Source organism: Oncorhynchus masou, chromosome 20 (genome assembly GCF_036934945.1).
Source record: "Oncorhynchus masou masou isolate Uvic2021 chromosome 20, UVic_Omas_1.1, whole genome shotgun sequence".
Taxonomy (NCBI): domain Eukaryota; kingdom Metazoa; phylum Chordata; class Actinopteri; order Salmoniformes; family Salmonidae; genus Oncorhynchus; species Oncorhynchus masou.
In genome coordinates, this window is record NC_088231.1 from 15410652 (window position 1) to 15433175 (window position 22524).

The 22524-nt window shown below is 44.0% G+C and overlaps 1 protein-coding gene across 9 annotated transcripts in view; it reads left to right on the forward strand.

Annotated features, from left to right (window-relative positions):
• Positions 1–748: 748 nt before the first annotated feature.
• Positions 749–22524, forward strand: part of LOC135507016 (GRB2-associated-binding protein 1-like) — a 73605-nt gene continuing 51829 nt past the window's right edge. For 2 of the 9 annotated variants that reach the window (XM_064926506.1, XM_064926503.1), the window contains exons 1-2: positions 749–1177; positions 1285–1414. In XM_064926506.1, the coding sequence (XP_064782578.1) occupies positions 1343–1414 (72 nt within the window). In that variant the 5' untranslated portion in view covers positions 749–1177; positions 1285–1342. Of the gene's footprint in view, positions 1186–1284; positions 1415–22524 lie in introns of all 9 variants that reach the window. The other 7 variants (XM_064926497.1, XM_064926501.1, XM_064926500.1 and 4 more) reach the window with 5 other exon arrangements.

Consider the following 22524-nt stretch of genomic DNA (forward strand, 5'->3'; position numbering starts at 1 on the left):
GGATGGATAGCCTACTCTTGCAATGAAGCAACAAAGACATTTCATTCATTTGGGCTCCTGAGTGGTGCAGGAGTCTAAGGCACTGTGTCTCACTGCTAGAGGCGTCACTACACCATGGATCGAATCCAGGCTGTATCACAACCGGCAGTGATTCGGAGTCCCATAGGGCACCCGCAGAATTAGCCCAGCATCGGCCAACATTGTTAATAGAAATGTGTTCTTAACTGACTTGCCTGGTTAAATAAAGGTAAAACATATGACGAAGAGATCTGTTTTATTTATTGTTGCTGATATTATAATATTCATATTCGAGTTTTGTTGTTTCTGGTTTTGGTGCTCACACTTACACACATAGATATAATGTAATGGTAAATCGCCAACTTTCTAATTGTACGGTCATTTCTTCACTGTCTTCGAGGTTGCATGACTTCGAGCGCACAAGTGGCGCGCATTGTGGTAAGTGTAGTTTCCACGTGCGCATGGCATGAGAGGTCCTACATTGAACACTGGAATGCAGGTTCTTTCTTATTCCGTTCAGTCATTAGAAAGCCATCTTTTCTCAACGGTATTCAGTCAGATGGGTGTAAATCTATACTAACCATATGCAAAAAATAATTGATCAAAATGCGGTTATTTGTTTTGGGGGGAGAAACGCTAAACAATTGAGAACTACATGTCCCATGGCGTGTTGGTTATTTTTTTCCTGCACGCCGCCTCTCCTTCTGCCTGCGTGTTCCAAAGGAGGCTGTCAGGCTGAGTTCAGGGAAAACACAGAGCTGCCGATCTGTCAATCATAATTAGCAACCACAGGGAGTGAAACTGGGAGGAAGGTCGGTGAAACGCTACGTTTTTGGGTGAAAAGGCATTGTACTTTCCGTGAAACAATAATGCGTCGGAAAGGAGAGGAAAATAAGTATCCTAGTGTGCTTCCAAATATTTGTTCTACTTTGGAAGGAATTGCATAAAAGCGTTCACTGAAAGCCAAACTCGGCGAGTTTCACTTGCAAGCAAGTATTCTGCTTGGAGTACGAAACCTATCCAGAAGAAGGTAACCACGGACGCACGACACTTTGGGATTTAATTTGGCTATTTAACACACTTCTTGACAAAAGAGGTTGATACATTTCAGAGGACTATCGTAAAGTCGCTGTTGGTGACTCGCAGCGCAGACTAGGAGGTGTGACGGTATTTATCGCTTACCCAACTCATAAAATCTCAACCAATGCGACGTATTTTTTTTTCAGTGTTTTTTTTCCATTGACCGCTCCCTGTCAATATTTGCAGGTTCACTCAAAACAATCTCGGCCCAAACATCCAGACGGCGAGGAAGAAAGGAGGAAAGATGAGCGGGGGAGATGTGGTGTGCTCCGGCTGGTTAAGAAAATCTCCTCCAGAAAAAAAGTTGAGACGTTACGTAAGTCTGAGCTTGATCATATTCATGTCTTGCTTTGGATCGTTACCACAGAGCGGATACATTGTAGCTATGCAAATGTAACACTTTCGAATTTGCGTACGTTGCCTCGCTAATCACTTCCCCCAGCTGCACAAAGTTTATGCAGCATCTCCAATCTTTGTTTGCTACAACAATTATCGACAATTCATGAATAGCAAGAAGTGGATTTCAAATCCGATTGTAGTATTGTCAGGTGACAATGGCCTCCTAGGCTACATCTTTTTATGATGACAGCTTGCATGCTGTTGAGCTTTTCAGTGATTTGATGCAAATTCCAACAGTGGGCCTATTTCAAAGCATTCATGAAAATGGTCCCATACTGTGCAACATTCGCATTCCACGGCAAGGCAACTGAAATGCTCGTCTGTCTAAGTCATAGCATAATGGTCTAAGTCATAGCATAATAGTTTATGAGCACATGCTTTAATGTCAAAATCCTAAGTGTAGGTTTGACTAATGTACGGATCTAAGAAACAGATCACATTGACAACTCTCACAATGTCGTGAATGAATTCCAATTGATTGTGTTCTTAAAAGGAATGCTTTTGAAAGCAGTTCCTGGTTGTCACAGGAAATGAGAATGTTCAGTCTTCTCCATAGTCTAGTCTATGTAGACTCATGCCACTTTGATACCGAAGTGACTTTTTTTGTAGCAGGTTAGGACTTACGCAGCACATTAGGAGACTGAGGTTAAGGTTACCAAAAATGCTCTCCTAACCTGCAACAAATCACTTTGTATCAAAGTGTCGTGAAGAGTGTCCCATGTAGACTCGAGACTCGGCCTACTTACGAGACAGGGAGGTATGCCCATATAAAACAGTACAGTATTGAAATGATATGAAAATACATTTCAATCGCAGTTGCATAGCTAGAACCCTGTTATGCAAAGTAATGGTTGTCTCTCTATGAATCACACACTTCTTTGGAAGCTGGATGTTATTGTTGATAGTCTTACATGACCTTTGTTTTTGTTTTTACCTGAAAAGTGTTAACATTCTCACACCCATAATGAAATTGCCACCCTGTATATGTCCCTTTTGTTGTGTGAATCAGTGGGCGAATCAGTTGGCTGTATATTAGTTCCCATGATATTGGATCTGTTATCTATCCAAAGAACATAGATAGAACATCTATCGCCATTGTATTCGTGGGCCCTCTATCAGTTGTATTTGCTGCTAATCTACAAAGATGGCGTATTCAAGCGACTGCACGCCACAACTCTGAGACACAAATTGCCATTTTTAAGTCTTGCTGTGTCCAAAAGGCTGTTAAGTGTTGTATTTGTGGCTTATTGGATATCTCTATTGATGTTTGCATTGGGAACTGGACAGCCCTGCGCTCTACATGTTTTCACAGCAACCAGTTCTCCTCAACCGATCTCTCAGGGAGAATCTCGATTGTATACCCCTCGCGCTGCCACAAAACCCATTAGAGGTGAAGGACCTCTGGCTTTCTCAGCCAATGGGTTTTGAGAAGGAGGTGGGGCAATAGGAGGATGTGAGGAGTATGCAATTGAGATTCTCCCAATGTCTCATACTGAACCAAGGCATCGCCTGCCAAATACCATTCCCTCTGTCCTCCCTCCACTGATGTTATGATCAATCTGAATTGGCACAGAACTCAGTTCACAGTTCTCCTTGTTACTACAGGAGTTTGTCCTGACTGCAGCCCTACTGAGTCCTAGTTAGAGCCTGTTTTTTTTATTTAACCTTAATTTAACTAGGCAAGTCAGTTAAGAACAAATTCTTATTTACAATGTTGGCCTACCGTGGAACAGTGGGTTAACTGCCTTGTTCATGGGCAGAAAGACAGATTTTTACCTTGTCAGCTCGGGATTCGACCCAGCAACTTTTCAGTTACTGGCCCGATGCTCTAAGCACTAGGCTACCTGCCGCCCCAAATTTAGAGCCTGTATTGAGGGCCCAGAGTGTTTCCTGTTCAGGTTACGTGGTCCGGATAAGAAGTCCACTCGCGAGTCATGATTTATCGGCACCCGGCGCTCAACACTCCCTCTGTCCTCGTGAAGTGTGACAATCAGTCAGCCGGGGGGAATGTAGGGGTTACTATGGAGCGGCTCGTGGTGGTGACACAGTAACCATGGTGATAGAGTAACTATGCCCTCCCACAGCAGGAACAGATGAGACAGGAGACTCTGATCACATAACACTTAGTGGGGCGGCAGGGTAGCCTAGTGGTTAGAGCGTTGGACTAGTAACCGAAAGGTTGCAAGTTCGAATCCCCGAGCTGACAAGGTACAAATCTGTTGTTCTGCCCCTGAACAGGCAGTTAACCCACTGTTCCTAGGCCGTCATTGAAAATAAGAATTGGTTCTTAACTGACTTGCCTAGTAAAATAAAGGTAAAAAAAATTAAAAAGTTCCTTATTCCCAAGACACCGGGGGTGTGTGATTTAACTGAAGGGTAGTGTAGGGAGCCAGCCCAGCTGCTGTACACACTGAGGGTGTGTAACTGCTAACTTGGTGGACTGCAACACCCCGAGGTGTTCATTCATCAAGTCCATCTTACTTACAGCAGGTCACTCTGAAGTGACAGACTGGGAACACTTATCCTTATGTGAATGGAGCACTGAGAACGGTCTACTCCCTTAAAAAGTGTACATTTTGTTAAGGGTATAATCCAATGGGTTAATGCAGTGTGTTGTGTTTCACCAGGCCCCTGAGCAAACTGATAGTGACCTGATTGCACTGTAGCCTACTACTTCACTACCCTCAGGTCTATAGACTAGTGTGTATTTATCTCACCCTACATTCATTAGACCCTAGGAATGTGTTAATCTATTTGTATGATTTGGTACATGTCCATTCTGGCCTAAATGGCTTCATTGTGCCCCTATAACAGCCTGTTCTGCTGCTGCCGCTTTGTGGCCCTGTAGGAACAGCCTGTTCTACTGCTGTCTCTGAACAACTCTTTGACCCAATTCATCTGATTCACACTTCTGACAAAGCCTGGCGGCGTCTGTTTAAACACCGCTTTTGTGACCTTTTGTGTGTAAGTTTTGGAACTGTGTGTGTAACTGTGTGTGTGTCCTTAATGGTGTTCTACAATATGAATGGCTGTATTTTGACCCTGCAAATTGTTAATAAGGATCTTTGTGGTGTAGATGAGGCCCTGCATGCACTATTAGGAGGAACACTGATCACTGGCGAATTGTTGTTTATGGTTGAAGCTGGAGCCATTTGGCAATTATGTTAGCACAGCTGAAAACTGTTGTTCTGATTAAAGAAACAGTAAAACTGGCCTTTAGACCAGTTGAGTATCAGCATTTGTGGGTTCGATTACAGGCTCAAAATGGCCAGAAACAAAGAACTTTCTTCTGATACTCGTCAGTCTATTCTTGTTCTGAGCATTGAAGGCTATTCCATGCGAGAAATTGCCAAGAAACTGAAGATCTCGTACAACGCTGTGTACTACTCCCTTCACAGAACAGAGCAAACTGTCTAACCAGAATAGAAAGAGTGGGAGGCCCCGGTGCACAACGGAGCACGAGGACAAGTACATTAGTGTCTAGTTTGAGAAACAGACGCCTCACATGTACTCAACTGGCAGCTTCATTAAATAGTACCAGCAAAACACCAGTCTCAACGTCAACGGTGAAGTTTCCAGCTACAATGGTCATTTACAACATTAACAATGTCTACACTGTATTTCTGATCAATTGATGTTATTTTAATGGACAAAAAACGTTTTTCCTTCAAAAACAAGGAAGTTTCTAATTGACCCCAACCGTTTGAACGGTAGTGTAGGTCTCCCTCTGGCAAGGGTTCTGAATGTAAAGGTGACCTTACAGATACAGGGGTGGGTATTTAGGTTGTGTGTGGAGGCGTTGCCTGAGAGGGAGGGGGTCAGAGAGGTGGTTCTGCTGCTTTTTTGTCAGGGAGACAGGTCATCTATAGACTGTACAGATTGATCTAAGTAGACCTTCTGTTTGTGTGCCCTCTCATTCTCCAGTGTTGACCCTTACTGTCTGAGCATTCAGCCTCTACTCTCCACAGTAGCTCCAGGCCAGACACGTAGCCCTGCCGGGAGGTTAACCACTCTGGGCAAAGTTTGTCCCCGGCTGGCCAGCTCAGCCCCTGATTGGATGAGATAAAGGGTTAAACTGTTCAGCGGCCTGCCTGTGTCTGCAGCACCGCCCTGTTTACCGGCAGGCAGAGCACTGGGCAGCTCAAAGTGCACACTAAGGCCTTTTTTCTATTTATGGAGAGTGGAGACATGTAGACACACAGACAGCGTATATAGTAGGAGCGTAACCATGACAGTGCAGGTCCCCAGAGAAAGGGGTCTCTGTCCCATCTAGGGGTCATACGCTGGCATATAGACTTCATGGACCACAGTGTTGTGGGTGTTTAGTGTGTTACAGGTTTATCCATACACGGGATAGGTATGGCTATAGCCATCAAATTCAACCCTGGACCTCAAAGCCAGTTCTGCTGCTTTTTTAAATTGTTCCCCTCTAATCAGGTGCTGATTTCGACCTGGGGACACCAGGTGGGTGTAATTCATTATCAGGTAGAAGAGAGAACCAGCAGGCTCCAGACCTCGTAGAGCAGGCGTTGAATACCTCTGGCCTATAGGATGTAAGGTCACCTTCAGAACCGTTGCGTTTTCCTTTCTTGTCTTGGTGAGATGGTATGAGGCAACCACAACCACTCCAGTCAGATTTGTCCCAGCCGCAGAAATGTAAACGTTTGCTCTGAACATGCAACTCTGTTAGGTTTTCATTTCATTGACATTGCACTTTAATTTTTACAAACTTCCTCTTTCGTTTCTCGCCTCTCTCGCAATCTGTGAATTTGTGGAGGTCCCACTTGTAAAGCTTTCATCAGAGAGCCCTGCAGGTTGTGTGTCTTGAGACATCTGTGCTGTGTTTTCTACACTTCCCAAGGAAATTAAAGGGGATAAAAGTTGGTTGTTATTTTGTCAGCTCCACTTAATGTGAGGAGACAGTTGAGGCCGGGAGGCAGCAGGGGGAATAGCTCTCGGTGTCCCCTCCCCATATGGCGACATGATCGCTCTTCTCATAGGAAGCTCAATTGGTTGGTCGCACCCAAAGCATTCAGAGGGGTTATTCACGCGGTGCTTTTCCCATCCTTTCCCTCACAGGGCCTCAGTGTTTGAATAACAACACTCCGGAGACAGGCTGACACAACGAGCTGAGAGGGAAAATGTTGAACCCCAAAGGTTCCTGTTTTGAGTGTCCCTCTGTCCAAAATGGCTGTTCGCTATATAGTGCACTACTTATGGGCCCTGATCAAAAGTAGTGCACTATATGGTGCCTTTTGGGACAAATCCATAGGGTGACGGCAGTAGACTCGCTGAGGACATCCTCTAGCCGGCTCAGAAAATATTCTTCCACTTCTGTAAATGTCTCTCACCAGTTAGCAGCTTGAGGAGTCTCTCCTGACCTGAACCACTTACTGTATGTAGCTCGCTGCAGCACCCTATAAGCCATTACTCGTGCTCAAGCCAATTTAACATTTTTGATTTGCGACCAACCAAAGGAGGAAATTCTGCAACTTCTGAACAAACGACAGAGCGGATGGATAGACAGACAGGACTCAGTGGAGTGGTCAAACAAAACAAAGGAATAGCTTTTTTGTTGAGTGCAGGATTCATTAAATCTACTTAGCAAGTAGAACAGAAGCGCTTGTGTGGCGTTAGCGTAGGAGGCTATTCCTAGCCAGCAGCCAGCATGCATTATTGTTGAAGACCAGGGCTCTCCAACCCTGTTCCTGGACAGCTACCCTCCTGTAGGTTTTCCCTCCAACCCCAGTTGTAACTAACCTGATTCTGTTTATCAACCAGATATTTATTAGAAGCAGGTGCGCTAGATTAGGGTTGGAGTGAAAACCTACGGGACAGATCTCCAGGAACAGATTTGGAGAGCCCCTGTGTACAAACAGCGCTATTCCCTATGTATTGCACTGCTTTTGACCAAGAAGTAGTATACTATATAGGGAACAGTGTCCCATTTGGGATGCAGAGTATGTCCTTATGGCTACCACGACAACGGAACAGTCCATTTTGAAAAGCAGCAGACTGCTGTTGTGTGGTAGCAGTCATGCCCAGAAAATAATGGATTGCGTCGGCCATCAATTATTTAAATGTCCATTAGAAATATAAAGAAAAAAGAAAGGCATACAACATTAATGCGGGGTGATATCTTGTTGACACTGCAATTACAATGCTGTTACGTACCACATACACCCTGTTTATCCCTCTTTTCAGTCGTTTCCAAAGACTGGAACATATTTCAACAAACAGATTAACTGTCTCAGACCCATTCATTGTTTGTATTTGAATGATTCTCCAAAAAAGAAAACGACCACCTGACTAGTGTTTATGTACCCAGAGCTCCACCAGTATCGCCAGACGACCCAAGGTGCTTTTCGGTTGTCTAAGTTTTCATTTGCTTGTTTGCGTAGCGGGGGCCGCTTGAAACCCAATCACGACAAGATAAACAATGCGCACAACCACAATAACACAGCAGCCAATTAAAGCTAAGCCCTATGAATAAAGTTTTGGTTATTTTACAGGGACACACACACACACATGGGTGAAAACCTCCGCCAGCGTTTTACAACATGGAGGAAGGCTGATTTAACATGACCTGAGCGGTGGTGTATTTGAGCGGCTTGTTTTTCACTCAGGTGTGTGTGTGGCAACGGGATTGCTCGCTTTCGCCTGATTTGGTTTTATTGGTGTAGTTAGCAATCCAGTGATGAAAGCCATAGGTCTCTTTATAACATACTCTAGACAGTTAATCTATGCACACTTTCTGCCTGATAGTCTGTCTGGGTCTCAGGGACCAAGAATAGGCCTGGAGTTGACCCACGGCCAAAAACCCACAGGCTTAGTGCTACAGCAGGTACGTGTAGCCGGTCAGACGGGGCACCCTGTCTGACAGTTTGGACTGCAGTGATGATATAGCAGGGATAAGATCCTTTCAACTTCTAAGTTATTACATAGTTATAACTATTTGTACATTTATCTGTATTTCCTTGTGTTCTGACTTGTCCTATTCGTGTTGTGGAGTGGGAAGGCCCACCAGCACAGACCCCATCCTTCCCCAAATGTAACAATTTCCTTGCGTCACTCACTACCACTGTGTGGGCAGTCCTGTTGACCAGTTCTGTTTCTGTGGCTATTCTCGTCAACTGCGACTGTGGTCATGTGATGTTCTAGGCCCATGTCGTCTTTCCAAAGTCCTCCTGTTATAACTCCCAACGTGCTCCGCTGACACACACTGCTAATAACGCTACCACCACCCACCCCCTATTCTTCTCTCCTTACCGTGCCTCCTGGGGCAACCCCCCCCCCTTAAACAAGTGTTTGATTTTTGTCATGTTGCTTGGTGGCTGGGCTGCTGGCCTCACTTGATGCAGTCTGTAAACAGATAACCTTTATTGCCTGGCTCTTGCTGTTTTATACTGTCATAGATAAAGACTCAATCTCCCGCTGAATGTACAAAACATTACAAACACTTTCCTAATATTGAGTTGCACCCCCCCCCCCTTTCCCCTCAACATCCTCAAGTCGTCAGGGCATGGACTAAAAGGTGTCGAGTGTTCCACAGGGAGTTGGCTGGATGTCTTTTGGTCCACCATCATTCTTAATAAACACAGGAAATTGTTGTGAATTGTTGTGAGAGCGACCCTACAGCTTTGCAGTTTCAGTGAAATACGGAACCGTTCCGTATTTTATCTAACGGCTGGCATCCCTAAGTCTAAATATTGCTGTTATATTGTGTACAACCTTTCACTGTTATGTCATAATTATGTAAAATTCTGGCAAATTAGTTCGCAACGAGCCAGGCTGCCCAAACTGTTGCATATACACTGACTCTGCGTGCAATGAACGCAAGAGAAGTGACACAATTTCACCTGGTTAATATTGCCTGCTAACCTGGATTTCTTTAGCTAAATATGCAGGTTTAAAAATATATACTTCTGTGTATTGATTTTAAGAAAGGCATTGGTGTTTATGGTTAGGTACAGTCGTCCAACGATTGTGCTTTTCGCAAATGCGTTTTTGTTAAATAATCGCCCTCCATTGCATTGATTGCAAGATTGAATCCCGGAGCTGACAAGGTAAAAATCTGTCGTTCTGCCCCTGAACAAGTGTAACGCTCAATGAGTGAATAAGTGTGGAGTCAGGCGCAGAGAGCAAAGGATGCGGGGAAAAACACGCTTAATGTCCAAAATAATCACAGGAACAAAATAGTATACCCACACCAGGTATAACTACAGAACAAAAGTACCCTATCGTGAAATACAAGGACAACGAGAAACCCAATGAAAACACTAACCACTCTAACACATACAGATGAACAAGCCCACACAAACAGAAGCGGGCTGAACGAACTTAAATAACCCCACCCTAACAACCAAACAAGGAACAGGTGAAACCAATTTGACAAAACCAAACGAACACAGAACAAAGGATCGGTGACAGCTAGTAGACCGGCGAGCGCCACCCGAACAAGAAGGGGAGTCACCTTCGGTAATATTCGTGACAATAAGGTGTTATCCCACTGTTCCTCTGCCGTCATTGAAAATAAGAATATGTTCTTAACCGACTTGCCTACTTAAATAAAGGTGTAAAAAAAATCGGGCCAAATCGGTGTCCAAAAATACCGATTTCCGATTGTTATGAACTTGAAATCGTCCCTATTTAATCGGTTGACCTCTAATACACACGCTTTCTATTTTTGGTGTGGAAACTCTCCTGTGGTTGTAGAGCTCCACAATCACATGGCGTTATGGTTGAATATGCCAACTCTAACACTATCCAGACCCAGTTCTTATGAAGCACAGATAAGACACTACTCCAGACTCTTGGCTGGATAGGTTTAAATGCCTGTATCCAGGGCAGACAATGAAGACAGATTTGGTCCTAAGTTATACAATGCAGGCTACATAAATGCAACTTGCAGTACGATATAATACGATCGTGTTCAGGGTTCAACTTTAGAAATGGTTATTTATTGTTCCATGTTAAGCCAGTCCAGTGACCTCTGGCTGGAAAAATGGCTCGCTGTAAAGATATTGCCTGGCTACGCCACGACCACGGATGCTACTTTCTTCTCTGCAATTTATCTGAGTGTCTACTACCTCCCCGACGCAAACATTCCAACCGTTCTGATTGGTCTCAGAAACTGATAGGTTGGGCCGGGACACTCGTGGGTAAAGTTCCTTTCATTTTTTTTTACAATTGTCATTGATTCTCTGTTTGGAGATGATCCAATCGCTGATTACTTTGTTCTGTACAACACCCCTTATTTTGACGTTGAAGTAGTTTGTGGTGGTCTCAGACTGAATTATGTAGCAAACAGAGCAGCGGAAGAATTCAGTTGGTGTCATCGGGCTAGTAATAATAGACCTTATGACAGAGAGAGAGGCTATTTCCAGCCCCAACTTTGAGTTCTACTGCTGCTCCAGAGAGAGGGGGCTGCTGCAGGGACCCAGGAGCACACAGATGTCCAAAGATGGTCGCTTTGCTTTGGCCTCTCAGGCAGAGCTGGCTTCCCCTTCCAGCAGCTCACGGGACCAGACCATAGAAGTACAAATATGACCTGCAGGCCATCCACCCATCACAGAACATTGACTTGAATGGGGATGCTTTTTCTAGTGATCCTGTTTCTATGGTCCAGACCACTGGATTGTTTGTGCAGTCATGGGAACAAGTCTCTAAAGCTGAGCCTGTGTATAAGCACATGTGATATCGTCCTGGAAGGAGTTCAGAACCAGTTACGAGACTAAATGAGCAAGGTGTGTGCATGTGTTTGGTGTGTGCATTTTGTGATATTCCAGAATGTCAATCAATAACCCCCTCCACCTCCTCATAGGCCATCAGTAGGCAGAGAGAGTGGGAGGGAGAGAAAGGAAGGAAACTAAAAGATGCACCGAGCGAGCCTCAAACCCACACCATTAGCCAGCCTACTCTCTGTCCCTCTCCCTGCTCCTCTCAGGGCTCCTCTTGGCAGGCTGTGGCAGTAGGAATGTGAGCCTCTTCTGTGCTTCTGCTGTGTTCAGTGAGGGCTGGCCTCTGCTGGCTGATTTGTTGTTTCTGCTGAGCGCAGCGCTGAGTCTGACGGAGGAAAAAGGCGCAGCTCCCTGGCGCCCCAGCACGGCATGGCGGCCGCTTCCTCTGTGCGGTGCTGATGGCTACCAGATGTCTGGAGGGAGAGAGGGAAGAGAGAATAGTGGTCTACCATGCTGGTGTCCAGTGCTTTTTGTTCTGTTTCACTTTCGTGCTACCTTTTTCCTCTGGGTCGCTCTGTCTGGGTCGCTCTGTCGCTCGGTCCCTCTCTGACAACTGCTCTCTCTGGGTCGCTCTGTCGCTCAGTCCCCTCTCTGACAACTGCTCTGTCTCTTGGTCGCTCTGTCGCTCTGTCTGGGTCGCTCTGTCGCTCTGTCTGGGTCGCTCTGTTTGGGTCGCTCTGTCTCTGGGTCATTCTGTCTCGTCTCTTTCTCTGGCTCTAACCTAATCCCACAGTTTGTGGGTGTGCATCAGGGTGTGAGCTGCTGCTGTGGGCTGTTTAACCTAGTAGAGGTTGTTAACTCTGCCTGTCTGTCTCAGTGCTCCTCTTAGTCAGCTTATAGTTGAGCCTCTTCCCAGATCCACTTTCATAGAAAAGACATGCTTCATTAGAAACAACCATTAAATCATCTTCCCTCCTCCTTCTGCATGCCTTGGTCACGTACCAAATGGCACCCTATTACTTATCTAGTGCACTACTTTTTGACTAGGGCTCATGTCAAAAGTAGTGCACTATGTAGGGTGCCATTCTGGGACGCAGACATGAACTAGATGAGCATAACTGGGCCGTAAAGCCTGTAATGCTCCATTTTAATATCCAGACCTCATACATTTTACAGCCGCTGTAAATCATGGCCGTTGAGAGAAAAAGGCCCTTCACATTTCAGTGTTTTAGTGACTTTACTGTTTGATCTAGAGATCTGGACTGTTTGTGGCTCTCAATCCATGTGAGTGGTCTACTGTTGAGATTCCACCACAAGGGACTGTGTGTAAGTGGCCCTGCCCCCCGTTGCGGCTCATCTGTTGTCTCTGCCACATGTACACGCACCTGTGCTTCTGCAGGGCCTTCGTACAGCCTCTAGACCCGCTGCTGCTGTGGCCCAATCACCCCTCTTTAGGATTCCTGTGTGTTTGTGCGATTGGGGGAGGGGGCACCCTGGAGACGAGCTGTGAAATGCCCGCCGCCGCCCTGTGTAATTTCTCGGGTTACTGCGAGTCAGCCGGGCCCATATGGACAGACCATACACTCCTCCCTACCCCTCGCTCTGTTTCTCTCTTTTTCGCTTTTCATCTTGTTCCTTCTCTCTTTAAAAAAATCATTATCTAAATGAGTTTATACCAGAGAAAAAGAGATAGTCGAGGTAAAGGGCGAGAGGGGCAGGCCAGTCCTTTCTTAGCCTGTCGCCTATGAGTGTCCTGCGGCCAGCCTGATTGAATTATAGAGCTCAGCTCTGGTGCTGCTCGACATCTCCGGCCTGGCTACCAGCCAGAGGAAGGGGGTGAGACACCCCTCCCAGTGAAGACCCTGTTGTGAGAGCGGGCTAGATTACACTCCCTCTGATTGGTGGCTGAGAGACGGTGAACTCCCACCTTCTCTCTCTCAGTATTCCCGTGAACTCTCCCAACGTTATTTCTGTATGTCTCTCGGGTACGTCTCGGAACCCTGTGGACTAACTTGAGTGCTCGACCCGTCGACGTTTTGTTGGGCCGACTTCGTCTCTCGCTCTGATTATACCAATGGCATTTGGCTAGGCGACTGGACTGGTCGATCAGGCATTGAGTTCCAGGTCAGTACTACTATGCAGAATGTAAGCATTTTTGTGGTATTTATTGTTGAGGGAATTCTATTGAGTTTACTGCTGCTTATCTGGACATTTTGGGGATTTCCAACTACAGACCCTGACTTTATGGTTCCCAGGTGGACTGACGAGCTGCAGGTGTTCACACAACTCGAGCTCCGTTGGAGCTTAGCTCTTACCTGCTACTTCAACACACCAACTCAGCTCCCCCTATTCAGAAACCATACAGCCTGTGAGAGAGCCTCTAAGTGTTGGGTCAGTGAAAGTGATGTGGTTTTGAGCTGAACAACGATCATCCCAAAAACAAAAGATCCTTCCTCATAGTGTATTCGTAAAGTAATGACAACATTCCAGGAAATATTCTCACATGCTGATTGGTTGTTTACAGTAATGCGCCTCAGCCAGATACTGCTCTTTCAACTAGAATGTATTGATCAGCAGGCCATTATGTTGATCAGTGTTATGCCTTTACATGTGGTTATGTGGGGCTCCCAAGTGGTGCAGCGGTCCAAGGCACTGCATCTCAGTGGAAGAGGCATCACTGCAGTCCCTGGTTTGAATCCAGGCTGCATCACATCCGGCTGTGATTGGAGTCCCATAGGGCGATGCACGATTGGCCCAGCGTCATCTGGGTCTGGCCGGGGTAGGCCGTCATTGTAAATAAGAATTTGCTCTTAACTGACTTGCCTAGTTAAATAAAGGTTAAATAAAGGTTAAATTAAGTAAAAGGTCTGGCATTGGCAATGCATTCATTGTCATACTTCCTTAACATATAACATAACACATGGCATAGCCTTGTCTTGGTCTGTTTTGTATGTTCAGCTCCACTATGCCAGTGTGTGGTTTGGACCACTACTCTGATGACCATTTGGCCTGTCGAGTTGTGCGCTCAGTCCTTCTCTTGTGTGTACAGACCAGACACAGACACTCGCAGGCCGAGACAAACCACAGCAGAACTAAGAGGGGAATTGTCTGGGCCGCTGGTCTTCCCCTCAGCCTGGCTGCTCTCTGCAGCCAAGAAACACTGATCATGTGAACGGCCCAGCCCTGCTAATGGAATGTGTTGAATTCCTAAAGATGCTGTTTTGACAAACATGTGACTTGGGGGGGGGCTGCTGTACATGTTTTGATCCTCAACCTTTGTACAGATGTTATTGTTGAGAACAAACTTGAATATCAGGCAAAGAGGAGATGTAGAAGGGGAGGGACATCTCTGCCACCTACCTCCACCATGCCTGCTCCCCAACGTTAAGTAGACAACCTCTGTTGAACAGCACAGCTAGAAATGTCATGGGTAGAACCTACAGTATTCCTCCTAACATGAGAGAGCATGTTTGTTCCACGTAATAGATTTATATCTGAGACTTCCACATTGTTGTGCCCTGTACTGCTATAGTCAGATGACCTAGTCTGAGCCCTTATGTCCTGTCCCCCATCAGTTCTCACAACAATCCCCCAAACTGAATACAATTAACTACAGAAATATGGGAATCGCTCTTAGTTGCGGTTCTTGTTGGATAAACAATTAACACTGTGTGTGTGTGTGTGTGCATCTGGAAGTAACAGTAGTCCTATGTCATTGCAGGCCTATTAGGAAGAAAGGACACATTTCAAACTCCAATCAATCCTTCAACCAATCAATAACTCAGTAAAACTACAAATCAACAAGTCAATTCTCAGGTTATTGGGTTAAGCTAATAGGGGTCAACCTACTGTATGACTGACAATATCAGATGGTATTTAGTGGTACGCTTCTCTCTGCAGTCTATCTGATATAAGGAATTATATATTTGAATTCTAAACTAATCTGAAACATGGAATACTGTTGCATAATTTATTTATTAGGCGAACAAATTTATCTTGTAATATAATTGGAGTACAACCCATCTGATTTGATGATGTAGGCCTACACCACAAATGGACTCCCTTCGCGTAGTTGAAGTATTCTCCCATACATATACAATAGATGACTCTCTTTCTGTGCTTTCCCTACAAACACGCATCAAGAGAACACATGGACTCCACCTCTGTTCAGTTGTCAGTTAGAAGCCAGTGGGTGTTGTTCTCTAGTGGGCTAATCAGTGCTTGACTTTGACAGGAGCTCACTGGAGCTGAGTACTGGCACGTCAGATTTTCTACTGCTGGAGCTCCTGTTCCTCTTATAGAATATTAGCTCAAGTATTGTGGAACTCCTGCACCTAAATATAAACAGTACCGGCCCCCAAAATGAGTACTTGAACCTATTTCAGTCCAAGTCAAGCACTGGTGATAATAGCTATTGAGCTTTGGTTTCTGTTGCTCCATCCCTCTACCACAAACCAACATCTATACAGCTTCACCAGCCAATGGCGAAAGTGCATGAAGATGGCGGCCATCATGTACTTACCACAAGTCACATAAGTTGCATGGACTCACTCTGTGTGCAATACTAGTGTTTAACGTGATTTTTGAATGACTACCTCACCTCTGTACTCCACATATACAATTATCTGTAAGGTCCCTCAGGTGACAAATCAAATTTGATTTGACTGTGTTGGATGCAACAGGTGTAGTGTGAAATGCTTACTTACAAGCCCTTAACCAACAATGCAGTTCAAGAAATGGAGTTAAGAAAATATTTACTAAATAAACGAAAGTAACACAATAAAATAACAATACCGACGCTATATATAGGTGGTACCGAAACAGAGTCAATGTGCGGGGGGGTACAGGTTAGGTAATTTGTACATGTAGGTAGGGGTGAAGTGACAATGCATAGATAATAAACAGCGCGTAACCGCAGTTTAAAAACAGGTAATTTACATGTAGGTAGGGGTGAAGTGACAATGCATAGATAATAAACAGCGCGTAACCGCAGTTTAAAAACAGAGGGGGGGTGTCAATGTAAATAGTCCGGGTGGCCATTTGAATTGTTCTGGGGGTGAGGGGGTAGAAGGCGGTAGAAGCTGTTAAGGAGCTTCTTGTACCTAGACTTGGTGATACCGCTTGTAGAGAGAACAGTCTATGACTTGGGTAACTGGATCCTTTGAACATTTTTTGGGGCCTTTGACACCGCCTAGTATATACAGTTGAAGTCGGAAGTTTACATGCACTTTTGTTGGAGTCATTGAAACTCGTTTTTCAACCACTCCACAAATTTCTTGTTAACAAACTATAGTTACGGCAAGTCTGTTAGGACATCTACTTTGTGCATGACACAAGTAATTTTTCCAACAATTGTTTACAGACAGATTATTTCACTTATAATTCACTGCATCACAATTCCAGTGGGTCAGAAGTTTACATACAGTAAGTTGACTGTGCCTTTAAACCGCTTGGAAAATTCCAGAAAATTATGTCATGGCTTTAGAAGCTTCTGATAGGCCAATTGACATCATTTGAGTCAATTGGATGTTTACCTGTGGATGTATTTCATGGCCTACCTTCAAACTCAGTGCCACCTTTGCTTGACATCATGAGAAAATGAAAAGAAATCAGCCAAGACCTCAGAAAAAAAAATGTAGACCTCCACAAGTCTGGTTCATCCTTGGGCGCAATTTCCAAATGTCTGATGAAGGAACCATGTTCATCTGTACAAACAGTAGTACGCAAGTATAAACACCACGCAGCCGTCATACCGCTCAGGAAGGAGACGCGTTCTGTCTCCTAGAGATGAACATACTTTGGTGAGAAAAGTGCGAATCAATCCCAGAACAACAGCAAAGTACCTTATGAAGATGCTGGAGGAAACAGGTATCTATATCCACAGTAAAATGAGTCCTATATTGATATAACCTGAAAGGCCGCTCAGCAAGGAAGAATCCACTGCTCCAAAACTGCCATTAAAAGCCAGACTACGGTTTGCAACAGCACATGGAAATGTCCTCTAGTCTGATGAAACAAAAATAGGACTGTTTGGCCATAATGATCATCGATATGTTTGGAGGAAAAAGGTGGAGGCTTGCAAGCTGAAGAACACCATCCCAACTGTGAAGCACGAGGGACTGGTGCTGCAGGAGGGACTGGTGCTCTTCACAAAATAGATAGCATCATGAGGAGGGGAATTATGTGGATATATTGAAGCAACATCTCAAGACATCAGTTAAAGCTTGGTCACAAATGAGTCTTCCAAATGGACAATGACCCCAAGCATACTTCCAAAGTTGTGACAAAATTGCATAAGGACAACAAAGTCAAGGTATTGGAGTGGTCATCACAATGCCCAGACCTCAATCCTATAGAAAATCTGTGGGCAGAACTGAAAGAGCGTGTGCTAGCAAGGAGGCCTACAAACCTGACTCAGTTACACCAGCTCTGTCAGGAGGAATGGGCCAAAATTCACCCAACTTATTGTGGGAAGCTTGTGGAAGGTTACCCAAATGTTAGACTTAAGGTAAACAATTTAAAGGCAATGCTACCAATACTAATTGAGTGCATGTAAACTTCTGACCCACTGGGAATGTGATAACTAATAAATAATTCTCTCTAATATTATTCTGACTTTTCACATTTAAAATAAAGTGGTGATCCTAACTGACCTAAGACAGGGAATTTTTACTGAGATTAAATGTCAGGAATTGTGAAACTGAGTTTAAATGTACAGTGGGAGAACAAGTATTTAAACACTGCCAATTTTGCAGGTTTTCCTACTTACAAAGCATATAGGGGTCTGTAAGGTTTTATCATGGGTACACTTCAACTGTGAGAGATGAAATCTAAAACAAAAATCCAGAAAATCACATTGTATTTTTTTAAAGTAATTAATTTGCATTTTATTGCATGACATAAGTATTTGATACATGAGAAATGCAGAACTTAATATTTGGTACAGAAACCTTTGTTTGCAATTACAGAGATCATACGCTTCCTGTAGTTCTTGACCAGCTCTACATGCTTGGTAAGTAGGAAACATTGCCGATTTTGCAGGTTATCAAATGCTTGTTCTGCTCACTGTATTTGGCTAAGGTGTATGTACATTTCCGACTTCAACTGTAGGTCCTGAATGGTAGGAAGCTTGGCCACAGTGATCTACTGGGCCATACGCACTACCCTCTGTAGCTCCTTATGGTCGGATGCTGAGCAGTTGCCATACCAGGCGGTGATGCAACTGGTCAGGATGCACTTGATGGTGCTGCTGTTGAACTTTTTGAAGATCTGATGACTCATGCCAAATCTTTTCAGTCTCCTGAGGGGGAAAAGGTGTTGTACCCTCTTCATGACTGTCTTGGTGTGTTTGGGTTGCAAAGTGTCGGAAACCTGCCGGTAAATTTTCCATTGGAAGTTGAGCTCTGGAATTTTGCATAAATTCATCAAAAAAGTTAGCTTATTAAGTGAACCTTTTTTTGTGGGATACACAAGGCAATTCTAGGTCTTGTGGCATGTTTTGGTTAAACTATCCCCAATGGAATTGCAACCCTCTGCATGCACAGTGTGTTCTTCCATCACGTGCAGTGCACTCTTCAATCACATGTACAGCTGATTCTCAAGATCTTGCACACCAATGAGATGCTATTGAGCCCACACTACATGCTTTCTGGTAAGTTTTGATTACGATACTAGGTGGGGTGAATATATCTTATATGACATGTTTTTGCTTTTTTTAACTAGTAAATAGTAGCCTACAGCAACGTGTGTTTTAAATCATTTCATACTTGTTAACCATTTCTTCTAGTTAGTTTTTGCTACCATGTGGGTTTTAGCTTGCTTGAGCCTGCTAACTGAGGAGTGTTAATTCACCCGTTTCATTTTAAAACATTTATCTTACAAAGGAGTTGTTCAATCTTAACTGTTTAACTATTTATCTGTTTGTGGAATTGCATTCATATTTTTTTTACTCATGTTTGTCTAATCTTTACAGGAAAATGCCATGGGTACTATCTGATGTGTGGAGATATTTCACTGCAGCTAATGTAGAAGGAAAAGCTGTGTACAATTGCAAATACTGTGCCAATTCATATGTGAAGAATGCAACAAAGACGCAGAATTATCTGGCCAAGTGCATTAAGTTTCCTCACCGCTCACGAAAAGCAACCTCTGACAAAAGTCCCTCTACTTCTATTCGAGGTGAACATGATGAATTGGACACCTTATCGATAGCAACAGCTCAAGGAATCAGATTTTTTTTTTGACTCAATGGAGGAATGTAGTCGAGCTGTGTATGCAACTGGTTCACCTCTGATGCTCACAGGCAATGTGTATTGGAAGAGATTTCTAAATGTTCTTCGCCCAGCATACACCCCTCCGACCAGACATGCTTTATCTAATCATTTGCTGGATGCAGAGTTCAGGTGAAGGTCAAGCAAATCATAGAGAAAGCACACCGTATTGCAAATGTTCGTGGGCAAGGAATAATTTACTACATCATCTTCTCCCCTCAACTAGTATTCTACAAGAGCAGACACAAGGCACAACAGACACACCGGTCTCTACATTGCAGATGAGGTGAAGGCAGTCATCAATGACCTTGGACCACAGAAGGTATTTGCACTGGTGACAGACAATGCTGCAAACATGAAGGCTGCTTGGTCTAAAGTGGAGGAGTCCCACCCTCACATCACACCCATTGGCTGTGCTGCTCATGCATCGAATCTGCTCCTCAAGGACATCATGGCACTGAAAACAATGGATACACTCTACAAGAGAGCCAAGGAAATTGTTAGGTATGTGAAGTTATAGCAGCAATTTACCTCACCAAGCAAAGTGAGAAGAATAAGAGCACCACATTGAAGCTGCCCAGCAACACTCGTTGGGGTGGTATTGTCATCATGATTGACAGTCTCCTGGAGGAGAAGGAGTCTCCAAGAAATGTCCTTATCACAGTCTGTTGATATGGACAGTCCCATCAGGATCCTGGGGCGGTAGGATAGCCTAGTGGTTAGAGTGTTGGACTAGTAACTGAAAGTTCAAATCCCAGAGCTGACAAGGTACAAATCTGTCCTTCTGCCCCTGAACAGGCAGTTAACCCACTGTTCCTAGGCCGTCATTGAAAATAAGAATTTGTTCTACTGACTCCCCATTCCGCATGACGGGAGCGTAATCATCGCCTGACACTAAATAGCATAACGCAACGGACATAAATATCCCTAGAAAACATCCCTGTTCATGAAAATCACAAATGAAATATATTGAGACACAGCTTAGCCTTTTGTTAATCACCCTGTCATCTCAGATGTTCAAAATATGCTTTACAGCCAAAGCTAGACAAGCATTTGTGTAAGTTTATCGATAGCCTAGCATAGCATTATGCCTTGCTAGCAGCAGGCAACATTGTCACACATCAGAAAAGCAGTCAAATTAAATTGTTTACCTTTGATGAACTTTGGATGTTTTCACTCACGAGACTCCCAGGTAGATAGCCAAAGTTCATTTTTTTCCCCCTAAATATTATTTTTGTAGGCGAAATAGCTCTGTTTGTTCTTCACATTTGGCTGAGAAATCGCCCGGAAATTGCAGTCACGAAAACTGCAAAAAATATTCCATATTAGCTCCATAATATCAACAGAAACATGGCAAACAATGTTTATAATCAATCCTCATGGTGTTTTTCAAATATCTATTCGATAATATAGATAATATATCCGTAGGGACAATTCGTTTTTCAGTAGGACCGATTGGAGTAATGGCTACCTCTGTATTTTACGCAAGAGTCAACCTGGGAGCCATCAGGTGACCACTTACGCAATGTAGCCACCTACGGCTATTCTTCAACATAAATGCGTAAAACTACGTCACAATGCTGTAGACACCTTGGGGAATACGTAGAAAGTGTAAGCTGGTTGATGGCCCATTCACAACCCAATAGGGACTCATTGGAACGCAGCGCTTTCAAAATATAGGGCACTTCCGGATTGGATTCTTCTCAGGCTTTAGCCTGCAACATCAGTTCTGTTACACTTTCCAAAACTGTAAAGATATTGTCTGAGTACAAGTGTTTTCTATCCAAAGCTGTCAATTATATGCATATTCTAGCATCCTGTCCTGACAAAATATCCCGTTTTTAAAACGGGAACGTTTTATATCAAAAAATGATAATACTGCCCCTAGAGTCGCAACAGGTTTGCCTATTTAAATAAAGGTAAAATAAAAAAATCCTCCTGTATGATGTATTTGGGGAGAAAGTGGTAAGCAGCCTGAAACTCCTGAAACCTATAGCAGCTGCCATTACACGGATTGAGAGGGACAATTCCATCCTGTCTGATGTTCAGACTGCTTGCAGATATAAGAGAATAAATATACATCAAAAAGTGTGAAGACTTCTGCCTGAAGCCTATACACGCTGCAGCGTACATGTTGGACCTCAAGTATGCTGGCAAGAGCATCCTGTCTGATGCAGAGATCAACAAGGCCTATGGTGTCATTACTACCGTGTCTCTCCACCTTGGCCTGGACGAGGTTCTTGGCAGTCTGGCGAAGTACACTTTCAAGCAAGGTCTTTGGGATGGAGACGAAATATGGCAGTCGTGCCAATATATCTCATCAGCCACCTGGTGGAAGGGACTTGATGGATCTGCGGCTCTTTCCCCTGTTGCCTCCATTCTCCAAATCCCACCAACATCAGCCACCCCAGAGCGCAACTGGTTCTTATTTGGAAACACACACACCAAAGCACGCAACAGGCTGACCAATACAAGGGTTGAAAATTTGGTGGCCATCTGGGCAAATTTGAGGCTTTTTGAGCCTGACGAGTCATCCTCAACAAGGTTGGAAAGTGACATTGAAGATGATGCTTCAGTCTGATGTTCAAGAGCTGGACATTGAGGTCATCCAGGGAGAAGACATGGAAGCCCGAGAGAAAGACGAGCAAAGCTTTAGTTTCTAGACTATCATTTTACAGATTTATGTTAAATGTTTTTGAGAGATGTGATGGATCTTTGGGATCATTCAATATTCCCTTTTTGTTCAGTGAGATCATCCCATGTGAAGAGTCAACTCATTTAATTAAATACATTTTTTTCTATTGGAAGGATTTAATCAATTTCAATTGTCTACTTATGATAAGGTACAATGTTTGTTTCTGTCTCCATATGATATGGTAAATATATCCAATGCAAAAAACATCTACATTTAATTTGCATAGATTTCCATAAATTCCTATGGAAAGTTTCCAACTTTTGAATATTCCCCAAAATGTGCAACCCTAGTTTGGACCATGATAGTTTTTTTGTGATGTGGACATCAAGGAACCTGAAACTATCGAACCCGCTACCGCCCCGTCAATGTGAATGGGGGCGTG